Here is a 15,369-nt window from a genome sequence, read left to right as displayed (position 1 = left end):
GCCCTTGGGAGCAGTTACACTCCACAGATTTTTCTCCTCTGCTCAGAAAGGTCACATGGAAGCAGCAGCAGTTGTGAAGGGGACGAGTGAGGGTGACTGCTGGGGAGACTGGAGACCTCGAAACAACCACGAGAGCTTTTCCAGGTGAGCAGAGGCTCCTTCCCACTCCCATCTCTCCCAGAGTGACCATCACCAGCACTCACTGCCTGGACAGAGCTGGAGAGGGACTGCTCCCGCCTCCCCTCGTTTCCTTAGCCCTTCCTCCTCATTTATTTCCTTTGGGCTTTCCCCTTTGATTAAACTTCTGGCATGTAGGAATGTTTAATAATAAAACAGATAACTCATGGGAAATGATATTTATAAAATCCACTGCTCCTTTTTTTTTTCTTCACTTCTCATAAGACCTTGAGAGAAAATCTTGAACTATGTTCTTCCTTTTAAAAGAAAAAGCAGAAGGAGCAGTTAACAAGTTTTCAAACAATCAATGTTTTATTTGGTTAATTTATTAAACACCTTTAAGACAATTAATTTTGGTCTGTACCCTTCTATAAAATTATTCAAGTTCTGAGCAAACCTCCAATACATAAAGCAAAGTTACTTTTACCATACGCAAATTTCAGATCAAAATACAACACTCTGTTTTCTTACATTTATAAAACCCGATCAAATACAAACGACATTAAAAAAGATAAAACACTTTCACTGATCCTTGGTACAATATTACAGCACAATTTGCACAGTGGCAACTAAGTCCTCAAAGCACAAGTCAAATACTTTAAAAAGGGAACCTCCCTTTAGTCACCCAACGTTCTACAGAACACGTAAACAAAGCGAGTGCTACTGAATCCAGGAAAATTCCTGTGTCCCTTTTTGTACCGTGTGTGAGCCACAAAATCTGCAAGGGAGGTTACTGCTGAGTAACCAAACAGCTTTCCTGCTTTGCTGTTCCTGTTTTTTTGTGCAACTACTCCATGAAAATAAATGGATGGAGGTGGACCAGGCTCTGCCCTGGGCAATTTATGGCAACTAAAGTAAACCAAGAAATGTGTGTGTTCTTCTAAAAACAGATCACAAAACTATTAAAAAAAGAATCAATACCAAATTATCCGTGGGTACAACTGGAGTAACTGCCCTTTGCTTCACCTTCAAGACATCTAATGTAGACACAGAGTGTTTTCAATTGTTGAGAATTTGTTCAGTGGCAAAACCCAGTGTTTCAGCAATGGGTCAAAGTGCCATTAGAATTGCACATTTTTCTACATCGTACCATGCAATGTTTGTTTGGTGCTACACCTGAAAGCTTGCACTTACACTAACCTATGGACAATGGGGGATCGCTCGGGAAAGAGGAACAACTAAAAGGACAAACATAAAACAGTAAAACTGAAGTGTCAGTTGAGAGACGTTCCTGGGAAGGGTCAGCTCAGCAAACCTTGCAGGAACACCTCGAGAAGAGAAAGGGAAATCCAAGCAGTGACAGCAGGGGCTGATGTGTCCCCTCGGGTTCTGCTTTGCACAGGCAGTCAGGGCAGTTGCACCCCAGTGCAGTTAAAGGGTATTTTTTGCCTGGAGTTCTGCAACCCCTTCACTTCCCCCATCCCCAAACCATTGACTGCACTTACAGTTCAACTGTAAGTTTGGTTATTTAGTCTAAGCCAATGTGAAGTCTTGTCCATAATTAAATGGAAAAATACACTAATGGATCTAACTTTCCTCCCTCCCCAACCTCGTGTCAAACCCACGAGGATACCACACACTCCAAAACTTTTCATACCTGATAACGTTCAGATAATCCCAACAGAATGAAGGAGAACTGCAAACTGCACAAACAGTGCATAGTTAAACAATGCTCAAGTGTAAACAATACAGGATGGAAACAGTTTAATAAAATCCAACTGAGGTACAGCAAAAACCTAAATTTCCTAATTCAGTGGTTTAAGTGCAATTGAAACCCCGCGTTCCGCCCTTCTCCGAACAGATCTCCCCATAATTAAGCTGCACTAATTAGGCTTATTCCCTTAAAGCTACATACCCATGCTATAACTCATTGTATTGACTTAATGCAAACACTTGTGGGGGAAAATTAATTTACAGGGTTAATTAAAACCTTTGTAGTATTCAAAAGGAATGATAGTAAAGGGATCAACCATGGAAAATGTGTTAATACATGTTTTTAAAAAGATTTCCAATAATTCTAACACAAAACAGCAAGTATATTTTGAAAAATGCATAGAAACCCTGTCAATACAAAAGTCCCCACTAAAATTACATAACTAAGCAATTTTAATCTAAATATTTTATGTGCTTTTCCTATAAAGGCCACTTTGACATACAAATACAAAAAAATTTACATTTTTTTCCCAAAATAAATTATTTGTTCCTCAATTAAAAATACTGAATATGGAAGCATAACAACCCTCTCTTCTGCCAGCTGCTCATCTGCAGCAGCTATTTCAAAAGAAGAAAATCTCCAAATATTTTCAACTACCAAAAGAAATAAGAAATGGCTTCAGCCTGTGTTCTGCTTCACACTAGGGAAAACCTGGGGATAGGAATGGAACAGGCTGAACCCTTCACACTGTGTGTGCTGGGGAGGGAATGGATACACACAGACACCTGCAGAGAGAGCTTTTCTGTCTCCCAGGTTATGCACCGAAATCCCTTTTTTGGAATCAGAAAAAGAAATCAAGGTTCATCTGAATTAGAGAAAGGTGAAATAGGAAAGGGAGTTAGGAGGGAGGAGCAGTGTGAGGTGCAGGGTGGGTTAAGTAAATGGAGAATGATGTGAAGGTGAGACGACAAGAGCACCTGGGAGATGAAAGCTCCTCACGGGATGCAGGAGCAGGGAGAACAGCGTACCCGTTTTACTGACAGGAACAGGGGGAGGGAGAGGAACACAAGGAACAAATTTCACTGGAAAAAACGAATCAATGGGAGAACAAAGAACCTTTACCAGCAGTCCTGACCACGTGGGCATTTATCCCTGAATTGCCACGGAAGCAGCAAAATCAAACTCAGACACAGAGAAGCGTTGGAAATGAAAACGTACTCGGACTGAGTTTGGGATGTCACGGGGATTCTTTGCTGTCAGGACCAGACTCACAACTGAATGACACAGGAACATAAAAGCAAGACAACATCAGCCCAGAGGGGCACAGCAAACCCCAAACACCCGACCTGCTCTAGAGCTGAGACAGGCAAATGTTGTGAAGTGGCACCAACTCGCTCCAGCGGGAAAAGCCGCGCTGGTGGGATCAGGGGACGAGCTCCAATCGACAACACCACGAGAGGACAGGAGGGACACACTCGGACAGGACATCATTCCAGCTCAAACACCCATACACTGACCCAGATAAACTGCTGGGCCAGGCAAGGGGGCAGGAGGGAAACCAGTGAACTGGAGTGGGTTTGGATACAAGATTCTTGGGCAGCCACTGAGTACAAGTTCTCCTAACCTTGGACCAAGGACTGGACTTGGAAGGACACAGGAGCCGCACATCTTCTGTATCACAAGGAATTCTGCTCTCTGGTGTGCTGTATTGCATAGTTTGATTGAGGCCAAAGAGCATTTACGTCTTATTTTTCCCTGTTTTTAACAGAAGTAACTCAACATACTCAGATCAGAGCATTCCAAAGCCTGGCCCCAAGTGATTCACCAACTCATTTCTAAAGCAGCACGTGAAGACTTTTGGGGTGGACACATAAATAAAAGCAAAAACTTCATTCCCACACAAAGCACAGACAGAGCCACAGAACACGTACACACACAAAGAGCCTGTAGCAGTAAACACATCTGTAACACAGAAGTCAAAGCATGACAGCTGGATGATGGGAACAAACCTTGCTGTCAAGCTGCATGCCAGCAACAGTAAACAAGACCAGGTGAGTGTTTCTACCACACCACACCAGCGTATTTTTTGTAGGAAAAGTGTCAATATATTCTGACAATCTCCTGGTCATTATCAAGATCTTAGATTTTACAGAACACCGAACCTTTGTGAGAGCAGCAGCAATGTGGCATCACATTGCAACACCCTCCTATTTCTTGGTTCATGGAGTATCATAATTGGATTATTCAATGTAGTTATTTCATTCTCTTACGCTAAAATAAAGTATTTGTACCGTACAAAGTCAGACTAAATACATTAGTCATCATTCATATAATATGTATTTATATTCTTTAGCCCAGTCCTACAAGATTCATGCAACTCAATAAACATGGTTTACAGAGGGAAAACTCTGAAGGTAGAGCACCTAACGTGAAGAAATTTTGCTTTTTCCCTTTGAAGGCAGAATCAGAACAGTCTCAGCTTGTCAGGCTCCACTTCAGATTACAAAGCAGTGACCAGACAAACTGGGATGCAGTTCCACATCTCTGGTTTCTCAGAAAAAAAACAAGTGGAGGGGAAAACCAGGCAGGTGGGAGCTCCCCGGTTATTTAGGCCAATAGATGTGGTTCCAGCCTGCAGACACAGTTCCAGAGACCCCAGTATTTTCAGATTTAAATAGAAGCAACGCAAAATATTGGTTCTCCTATAACACCCAGCCCATAATCCTTTATATCTTACCCTGGAAGGGGCAGGGTGGACTCATCCTTACCTGTGTAGCCAGAGCACAGCTGCAAAGCTCAGACTCTGCACAGGCAATGGATGATGCTGCTCTTCAGCCTTCCCTAAAGTGAGAGGATCAGGGACTTGCAAGTGCAGTGGGGTTCTCCTGGGTCCCTCATTTATCAGCTGTTTTTCAGACAGCACTGCAGGTAACACAGGTACTCCTCATGAGGCCACAGCCCGTGGCTCCTGGACAGCCTGGATGAGTTCAGACGGTCCAGAGGGCAGCACCCAAGATGGGAAGGAGGAGAAGGACAAGGCAGTCTCTGGACTCTTCTGAAAAGGCTGAAGGGCTCTTACATTAACTGAGAAATGCTACAGCATTGAGACTGTGAAGCCTACGGGAAGACAATAACCTGCTGTCTGGAGAGGGGACAGGTTCAAACACCAACCCTTGATCCTCTCTGCTGCTTCACACAGGACAGGAGTAGGACTCATATTCCCCACAGAATGAAAAACTTGTAGCAGTTACCAAACCCCTACACCAAACTGATGATAGAGACTAAATACAAATAAAAAACAGCACAATAAGGACAACAAAAGAGTTCCTATACAGGACTAAAATTCATCTCTCTACTCCATGGCTTGTGTCTACAAGAGCCTCTCCTCAGGCCTGCTAAGCTGATGTCTGTGCTCTTGGGAGCTTCTCTCCTTCTACCTCCTGACCCTCTGTGGCACCCACACCCTCAGGGGGCTGAGCAGGTGAGGTCTGAGTCAAACCCCACACCTGGCCCAACACCCCAGTGCTCTGACAGCCACGCTGGTCAGCGTGTCCCAGACACACAGCCAGGTCCTGGGACCGAGCCCAGGAACGTTAATATTTACAGAATAGCCACCATGATGCCAATGGAAGGCTCTGGAATTAGCAGCTAATTGGTTCAGTCTGCAGGGGCATGAATAGCTCCTTGTTTTGTCCCTACTATTCGTGCGTGGCCAGTAAAATTGCTACATTGAACTCAAAGTATGAGCTGCTCCTTAAAATTTTAGAGGAAAACGTTCCCCGTGAAGCATTTCTTGGCTTTGCCTTTACAGAGAAAGGAAAAAGGCAGCACTCCCCCGTTACATTTTGTATTATTAAGGCCTCTGACAGTTCGGGAGCCATCTTTATGAAAAGGGATGTATTTTAGAAAACAGACTGAATAGTCAAAGAAAAACCCCAGAGAATAAACACGAGCTGATTATCAGCTTATATCGGTCCTTTGAGAAGTCAAGCACAGTGTAAGGAGTTCAAAACTATGTCAAAATAGCACCTTTAGAAGCAGAAGAAAGCACACTTCTTCAAGCTAAGCAAAACCCCACATGCTTGAAGATCCCACAGAAACGGGCAATTAGATGAGTTCCGGTGCAGAAGGTGGGTATTGATTTTTGACAGTTTTTCCTCTGTAGGTGAGTAAATGGGGAACTGCACAGAAAAACAGCCAATTAGACTTTACAGAAAAAAAATCAGTGAACCTCTCCACTGAGATAATGGATCACAGGCAAAACAGTGCAGAGCAGAGGCAGAGAGAAAACTATCTGATCTGTCCTTAAAAGAGCAGAGACTTCCATTTTTTTAAACAGATCTATTCCTATTTAAAAATCATCAGGACAGTCTTTCAATTGCTACTCTCATTTCCAAGTATAATAGTTACTTTCAAGGAATACACATTTTTATTTACTTTTTACAGCAGCTGCAGGTCAACCTTGGTCTTTTTGTACAGAAACATTAATTTAAAATGAAATTAAAGTAAACTGTCCTTGGGCAATGGCACCATTCTGTCCTGCTTCTTGTCTGCTTTTAGTTTTTTTTTTTTAATTGAAGGGCAAAATGCAATTTAAAACAAAACAAAAAGATTTGACAAAGTGCAAGGGAAAAAAAATGAGGTAGCTGGGAATAGGGGCTTTCCCCCCCAGAAAATCTTGTTTTACTGATATTTCTCCTCTGCTCCAAGCATTGAAAAGTACCTGTCAGGAGTCCACCAGGACACAGATCGCTGTTTACAGCCACTGAACTAAGGTGCAATACAAACTCACCACATATTGCAAAAATGCAGCCTCCAACCCTTAAATACAAAAATGTTTCTATTAAAAGAAGCGATTTTTAATTTACCTATTTCGGTTTGGGAAGTCAGGGATGAGAAAATAATGCTTCAAATTGACTTGGCAGCTGTTTCCCGAAGCAAACAAAAGCTCGAACAGACCCCGTGCACTCTGAGCAACCCAGAGGAGTCCTTTGGACTCATTTCAGACCAGTTCTGAAAGAGTTTGAAAGTATTTCTTAAGAGGGCACTCCCTGGCTTCCCTTCAGAAAGAAACTTTAACAAGAGCTTTGCAGAATGTCAGCTCTGTTCAACCCCACCACCTTGGCAGATACCCCGGTGTACTGCTTTATACACTCTCATAAATAAGCAGACTTTGCTTTTTAAGAGTTAAAAACAAGTGACAAGGACAAGTGAAACAAGTGACAAGGATGATAATGCTTTCCTGCTGTCACGTGTGAATTGATAAAGCAGGTTAATAAAATTGATAAGGCAGATTAATCAGTGTCAGATCATTCAGGAGAGAACCTCAAGCCCAGCCAGGGATCAGGTTTTCAAAGCACACTAATTATTGCAGACTGACATTCACACTTTCCAAAATGGCTCCTGCTTTCATCTGGTGCAAAATTGTTCTACAGGGTTGGTTTTTTTTTTTAATGTTCTGAAGTTGGCAGAGGTGGCAGCACAGAGAATGCACAGAAATTGCAGTGGAGAGACAGCCCATTGCACAGCCTGTGACAGGGGGTCTGTCGGGCTCCTGGGGCTGGAAATACAGAGGAGAGAAACTTGCCCTTGACAAGAACTGAGGATATTTTAGCATTAAGTGAAAAGGATGAAAGGTAAAGAAGAAAAAAAAATCAAGGGCATTAAGTGGTGATTCAAAAGTACCCAGTATTTGAAAAAAAATAAATTGTATTTTCATGTTTTATCAATAATATTATTGACATTGGGGACACTTCTTTCTATCTTATTATTGTAATCAGATCCCTCAGCTTTTACCAGGGCTCAGAACAGCCTCATTTCATTATGCAAATTCAAGGGCACAGGTAGGCAGTGGCATTGAGCACCCTCATGCACTGATGTGCCCTGGCAGGTGTTCTCTGTTCACCAGAAACCCTGCAAAAGCACTGGGCAAACAAGATTTAGCCTTTGCCATTGAAAAGCTCCAATCTTCCAGCTCACTTTTCAAGACAATAACCTTCAAATATTATTCTAAACAACATCTTTATGTATTTCAAATATTTTTACAACTAAGAAGCAGCTACCTAGAATAAGCTATTTAGAAAAATATCTAAGATTTTGTACTGCCAACAAATTTACAACATAATCACCCGTTGGTAGCAGTTCATAGTTTAATTCTCCTGTTACCTTTAATCCTTTTGAGCAGGTGTTTATCAAGTTGGGCACTTCACATGGCTTTAGTCCATGTTTTTAGATTACCTGTTAATCAGAATTTTGAGACAATTGATTACTGGAGGACAACAGCAGTCAGGCTGCAGAGTCATGCTGGGCATGGCTGAACAGAGGTGTCACCTTAAACCCTGGCTGCCATCCTTCCTACAGCAAGGAATTTCACAGGAAAATAAAAACCACACCAGAAACCACAGGGATAATGGAGAGCAGGTGCCCAACCTATCAAGAAACTTCAGAGCCCGTGGATGTGACCCCCACAGAAAATGAGTGGAGCTGCCCCCAAATCTCACTGCCTTCAGCTTTCCCTGGGTCACCTTCCCAATCCCAAGGGATCAGAGTGATCTCTGTACTTTCCCTTCACAAGTGGTGTGCCACAGAAACACAGAACCTACAGGTGCAGCTCCCAGCTCCAAGAAAAGACAAGGAAGAGCAGCAGAAAATGGCAAACGTCAAAAGGCTGCTGCAGCAGCGCCGAGCGAAACGCAGCCCGGCACTTGTTCCTGGACAGGAAAAGGAAACACTCCAAGAGAAGATGGAAATAGCAGCTCCTGCACACAGGGATGTCATTAACACCCCTCCCACCCACCTGGAGGTGCTGTTTAAGTACTCCAAAGAGCTCAGAGAACACAACCCCCACCGTCCTCAATGCTAAATTAGAGGCAGGAAGGATCCATACCCTAAATTAAATGTAACTCCTTTGACAGCATGGCTGTGAGTGGCACCAAACCAGGCCTTGGTCTGTCTGTGTCCCTGGGCACAGCCACACTTCCCGAGACACTGCAGGCCAAGTAATGCAAACGAACTGCACTTCATCTAACTGCTTAGAATTTTAAATACTAAAACCTGTTGTCAGCTGCCACTTATTATATACTTGCATGGCACCAGTGCTCTAATAAAGAGCAAAGTGTCCATATCCATCACATGGAGTGATATTCAAGGCAGCTGTGAAGAGTAACACAAACCTGCAGAACAGTATTTAAAAAAAAGAAAAAGTAAAAATTTACAGTGTTTTCAATAGCATACATTTAAAAAAAAATAAAAAACCAAAAAAACCCAAACCACTGCTCTTTTTTGGAACACAGTGAATTGTAAGCATCTCTATATTTTAGTAGATCAGCTGAATTATTGTTACACACAGAGTAAACCAAAATTTTGGCACTTGTATCAACTTGCATTTGTTATTGCATCTTCCACTTCGCACAGCACACGCATGTTAGCAGAGCCTATGCAGGCTGGATGGCCACAGTATTTATGGAACAACCAGAGGAACTGCAGTTAAAACAGGGAAAGACATCCCTACACCCCTCACTCCTGTACTTGTGCATTTCCTGAGTCGTGCAGGCACAAGAAATATTGCAAAGAAACCAAGCTGCCTGGTGTGTTCTGCGAGGGGAGTTCGTAAACCAGGCGCCTCGGCAGCTCTGATAAAAACCTCTTATTTTCACCCAGCTCTCTGCCCCAGAAGGCAGGCTGTGTGCCAGGCACGTGCTGTGCAGCCCAAGCACAGCCTGCCCACAGCTATCAGTGAGCTGAGGTTGTGAATTCGCTTTGTTTTCAGACTCAACCACTATCCTGCTGCGTGACCTCGTATCCATTTGCCTTCAATTCACAGACGAGGTGCCCCCAAAGCTGTGGAGAGCCCCTCGACCAGGAGCAGCTGGGTTGATACAGCATTTTCACATCAACTAACACTTAAGGACTAGCTGATCAAACATTTGAGGACAGGCAGACCTCGCTGTGGTACAGCAAAACAGAAGACTCTTCAGGATGCCTCTTCTTCAGGTTATAAACACAGAAAGAATTTGAAATCCAACCCTGACTCTTTAGGACCATCTCACAAGGCCAGGTGTGTGCCTCCCTCAGGAACCTGAGGGATTTATTTTTGAGAGCAACAGCACTTTACACCTTTGCTTCTGTAAATCCTTCTCTCTGCTGTACAGAGCAGCCACAAGACTACACGTGTAAAACAAGCACAGAGGACGCTGCCGTCTGCTTACAATAGTATCTCTTTTTTTCCCCCCACTTGTACACTCAAAACTTTTGATTTAACCTAAAATTAGCAATTCCAAAGTTCTTCCAAAAATTACCTGTGGCACATGAAGAAAAAAAAAAGGAAGAGGGAATTTTTTTTGGGGGGGGGAACTGTGGTAAGAGATGGAGTGAGAGGAGAAGAAAAAGCCACCTCTCTTCCCATCTTCCACAACTCCTACCCCGTATTTTGGTGATTTTCTGATGACAGTGGCTGGGGTTTGTCCAGTTCCTCAGCAGGGGAAGGAAAAAGGACACAGAGGCCCAGTCCAAGTTCCTCAAGTTCAAGGTGGCCCAGCCAGTCCTGGTTTGGGATTGTGCTGAGCTCGAATCAAGGTGCACCCAAGGACCCAGCCCCGGTCCAAGGTGTGCCGGGCACCGAGTCAGTGGCACTTTGCAGAAATACAAAGGTTGGTCTAAAAACATCAGCATTTCAATGCTGAGATGAACTCTCAGCCCCAGGGAAGGTGCCTAAAGCCTGGTGGTGAAGCCTCAGATGGTAGGGACAGAGGGCCAGGAGAAACATTCACAAAGTCACCTGTGGAGGACCTGGCTGAACGAGAGAGCTGATTCAGGAGCTGGAAGGAATTAAGCCCACTGTGCCAAGCAAGGACAACTTAAACTAAGTTTCTAAACTGCCAAACCACCTAAGACCCCTGGACTGCACCTCAGAAAGTTCCTGAGTTGTTTGCCACATGGTTCAGCCATCGTATGCAGGGGTACACAGCACCAGGGGTACAGAGCACCGGGGTGCAGGGACAGCTGGGGTGGTGGCATTTACCAGTGAACCCAGTCCAATCTATGGCTGTTCACATGCTCAACACCTCAGGAGACTGGTGACCTCCCTCCACTCAGCACCTCTGGAATCACAGCCTCCCTCCCCTACTGAAGTCGACCATCTCTTCCGAAAAGCAAAAGGAAAATCAGAGGTCAGCTCTGCCTCTTGTCTCCTCCATCCCCAGGACAATCCCTGGAGAAAGGGGAGCCTTGGCATCAAAGCCTTGCCTTAAATTCAGAGAGAAATCAAACCTGGTTATTGCACATCCCAAGAGATGCACTTGCAGATCAGACCAGGGCAGACAGACAGGAGTCAGACCCCAAAAGACACATCACTTCCCTCCTACACACACAGGGCCTGGAACAGCTCCTGGATCGGCCACACACAACACAGATGGGGAATGATCCCCATTCACTCAAGCAACACCAAGGAAGCCAGTTTTGAGAGCTCAGGAATGCTCAAATCTTCAGCCTGAGCATGCACCCCAAACTCCAGGAGCCAGTGTCCCTGGAGACACTGGGGTCTGATCCCAGGGTCCCTGGGCTGCACAGAACGTGACACGAGGACAGGCGTGCTAAGAAATTCAGTTTGCAACTGGTTCAGCTGAAGAGGCTTAAACTTCTTGGTCAAATCTCACCAAGTGTATTGGCAACACGCTCCAATCACAAGAGATTTGTTTATTTATGTTAAAAAAAAAAAAGTAAGAATACCTACTGTTAATCCTACTTTAAATGTAAACATTCTGTTCAGTAATTTTAACTGCAAAACACTGCTTGAGTACAGAGGATTTGGATTTAATATGTGCATTTATCCCTTATGTTTTCTGGGTGCTGAATGCCCTCAAGGGTGCTGGGAAGCTACAGGGACTTGGGAGATAGCAGCCTGCAATATTCTGAATAACATTTTCGAAAGTTTTCCAAGCCACTTAGAAAACTGAGCTCAAAAGTGAAATAGGTACTTAGGAACATTCATCACTTTTGAATATGGGATCTTGGCACTTTGTCTGAGAAAAAAAAAAATTGATCCATGTAAGATTTTTCAAAAAAGGGAAGTTTTATAGATAAACTAACAGCACTTGATTTATTTCACAAGACAGCCAAGGATGGAAATAGTGGTTCACATTTCTGTAGTAAAGCATTATATATAAATTTAAAATCTAAAGACATATATATACACACACCAAGTTTACTGCAATGCATAAATATATAAACTTTTTAATATGTCAACTAATATAGGTCAGAAAATTGATGTATATAGTTCAAGTTTTGCAGCACTTCAGCATTGTAAAAAATAATAAAAAAATAAATAATGGTGAATGGATTGGCTGCTGCCCTTTTCTTTCCCCCCCCCACCCCTTTGCTCAGAAATCAGAGTAATTCCAACCACACATCAGTGCTATGGAAGGACCGAGCAGAAGTTTCAGAATGTCTCTTCAAGGGTTATTTAGTGAAATATCACTACTCTGTAGGAGTTTGGGATTGTAGTTCAGCATGTCTAAGATGATTCAGCGAAGATGACAAAGGTTTACACTAACACAACTGAGGGCAGAGGTTGGCTTGTCTGAGGTCCACAAAGGTGCAGAGTGGAAAGTCTTGTGTGTAGTTATAATACTGGTTTATACAAAATCTCTTTTTCTGAAGGGCAGGAGGTCTTATTTCTATTTCCCATCTCTCCCATTTTATTCCTTTTAAATAAATAGAGGTCACGTCCCACCCATCACAACAATAACGAAATCAAAAACTGAGGTAAAAGTGTTCTACCAGCTGACCTTGACTACGAAAAAAAGGCAATTAAATATCGCTACTGATGTGAACAAGGCTTAGTAAGAAAAAAAATGCAAGATACTAAGTTCTTCACTGTAACCATGCCATAAAACCCAGCTTTCCAAGTCAGACAGCAATAAACAAGACTGTACCTTAGCACGGAAATCATTAGGAAACAAACTTTTGATCCCAATTTAAAGTCGCTGTTCAAATTTTCCTGAACTCTTAATCCAAAAATCAGGTTTTCTGCAAAAGAAATATATCCTTGTCATACTTCACCTTTGTTCTGAGAGAGACAAAACACACCGTTCTACGATCCTCAGGCTTAAAAACCATTCTGAGTTTGCAAGTGATCTGAAGTAAAAAGGAACACAACCTATTTGTTTTTTTTTTTTTTTGCTTTTGCCAAAAGCAGCAATCACCACTAACCGTTCCAAACACCGCTTCCCCCTTTTCACTTCAAGAAAACAGCCACCAAAGCCCACCCAGAAGCACATGCCACCCACCTGCAGACCAGCTCGTCAGGCTACTCGAATGACAGCGTAGAAAAAAAACCAGTTTACTTCTCTGTAATGTACTGTATCCATTTCAGATTAGTCCATTTTTAAATATATTAAAAGTATTTGTAGGAATGAAACCATTGCAAATGAATGAAAAACCGTATGTACACACCTCCACCATTTTTAGGCACAGACCTTAAATCTTTTTGAGGAAGGACTAGAAATAAAAGGTGCAACGACCAACGTCTCCTATGGCATCACGCTCCAGCAGCAGTCTTGGCAGCACACCAGGGAGGTTGGTTATTGTACAGCTCCTGTGTATCACAGCTATCCAGTCCCAGATAGCACTTTTATTCGGACCAGTTCCCCTCAGGGGAAATGCACCTGAAATCTGTTCCGCTTTCCAATAAGCTTCGCCAAAGGAAACCAATTCCCACAGTTCCAGACACAAAAAAAAACCTTCTTCAATAATATGGTTTAAACTCCAAATGGTTACGACTGAAGGCGTTTCCTTGCTCTCCCCTTTTATTTCCCCCCTCTCTTCTTTTTTAATGTATACTTAAGTTATTTGTTCCCAAACAAGAACTGAGACTCAAGCTTTTTAAAGCATTTAAAACAAAAACAGTTACCATACCAAAGCACAGCATACAGTGTTAAGTTTCAGCTGTAATTTCTCAGCTTTTTCCTTTTATATAGAGCTAGATTATGGTGGGCTGCGCAGAATTCTTCCAGTCTCCTCCCCTGCCAGCACACGGGTCACGGAGAAGGGACGCGGATGCGGAACAGGCCCTGCTGAAGCTGCAGCCGGAAGAGTTTGCAGTTGGCGATCCGCAGGGCGGCACAGCCGGTGCGCCGCAGGTCCGACGGGAACAGGGGCTTCGTGCGCTGCCAGGTGCCCGTGCTCCTCTTAAACTCTCTGACATAGTCATAGTTTGTGCCTGAGTTCACAAAAAAAGAGAGGAAACGCCTAAAACGTGCTGTAGGTACCACCGCGTTGAACCTCCGGTAATCACAGAATTGACCTGGTTGGAAAAGACCTCCGAGATCATCGAGTCCAACCCTTGAGCCAACACTGTCGTGGTTCCCAGACCATGGCACTGATGCCACATCCAGCCTCATCTTAAACACCTCCAGAGACAGAGAATCCACCACCTCCCTGAGCAGCCCGTTCCAATGGCTGATTACTCTCTCTGTAAAAAATGTCTTCCTAATATCCAACCCAAACTTCCCCTGGCAGAGCATGCAAACACGTGAAGGAGAGAGTGCACAGGAACACAGATCGGTTGCTGGAGGGGTGGTTGAAATTATTGTCAAAAGGGAACTACTGTGATGTCTCTGATCCACTTAAACCCACCACACTTGGAATTTTCCTCATTTACGTTTTGCAGAAAGCCCTGTTACACAACTTACGCATGTACACACGGCCACAAAAGCATGTAGGCTTCCAAACCTCTTTTACAGTACGTGGCCAAATGCTGAAAGCTGAGGACTGACTGTGTTTGTTAGCACACATTTATTCAGTCAGGATTTAGAGCCCAGAGTCACTCTCACATCCATATGAGCCACTGGATGATGTCCCCAAAATGCAGAACTGCCTGCTTACTGCTACAAAGACAGAAGCCACAACCTCAGGCAGTAACAGTCTTCCTTACATTTAGATAAAAGCAGTAACACACTCTTAGTCTTCTTTTCTGATCTTCAAACTAATCAACCAAACCACCCAATGCTCATTGCACTGAACTTGTTTCTGAAGAGCTCCAAAAGCAACCTGCATGTTTCTGTATGTCCAGCATAATCCCTGTGAACCACAGCAACTTAGAACAGAATCCCAGCTTCTTATCCTTAAAATGTTCAGTCTCATTAGTGCCAAGTATTTAAAAGACTGGAAGAAAATAAGCAACAAGAGGTTTTTAGTTCTAGTTCTGACCTGTGTCGAGATCTCCAATCACGTATATGCTGGCTCCGATGGGCACAGCTCCGTACACGAAAGAAGAACTAGTTGGGATACAGAGGTTCTGGTCATTTAGATAAATCCACCTGTAAAAACAATAATTAAAAAACAGGATGTGATTATTAAAAAAAAAAAATAATCCAGATTCTTTTTGTAACTGTAATCTTCGACTCGAAAGCGGAGAGCACGTGGTAACTGGTTATGTAAAAAGCATTGGGAATGTTGTCTGGAAGCAATAGTCCTGGCTTCCCCTAGTCAGGAAAAGCAACTGGTACTGCTGTATCCTGAATTTGCTTTATTTCAGAATT

The 15,369-nt window shown here is 43.3% G+C and overlaps 1 protein-coding gene across 2 annotated transcripts in view; it reads right to left on the bottom strand.

The window, feature by feature from the left end:
* Positions 1-466: 466 nt before the first annotated feature.
* Positions 467-15,369, bottom strand: part of GAN (gigaxonin) — a 41,033-nt gene continuing 26,130 nt past the window's right edge. For both annotated transcript variants that reach the window (XM_064670945.1, XM_064670946.1), the window contains exons 10-11: positions 15,038-15,147; positions 467-14,048 (exon numbers count right to left, since the gene is read on the bottom strand). In XM_064670945.1, the coding sequence (XP_064527015.1) occupies positions 13,867-14,048; positions 15,038-15,147 (292 nt within the window). In that variant the 3' untranslated portion in view covers positions 467-13,866. The remainder of the gene's footprint in view (positions 14,049-15,037; positions 15,148-15,369) is intronic.

This window comes from Pseudopipra pipra, chromosome 14, assembly GCF_036250125.1.
Source record: "Pseudopipra pipra isolate bDixPip1 chromosome 14, bDixPip1.hap1, whole genome shotgun sequence".
Classification (NCBI taxonomy): domain Eukaryota; kingdom Metazoa; phylum Chordata; class Aves; order Passeriformes; family Pipridae; genus Pseudopipra; species Pseudopipra pipra.
The sequence above is the reverse complement of the archived record's forward strand: the minus strand, read 5'-3'. Positions and strand labels throughout refer to the sequence as shown.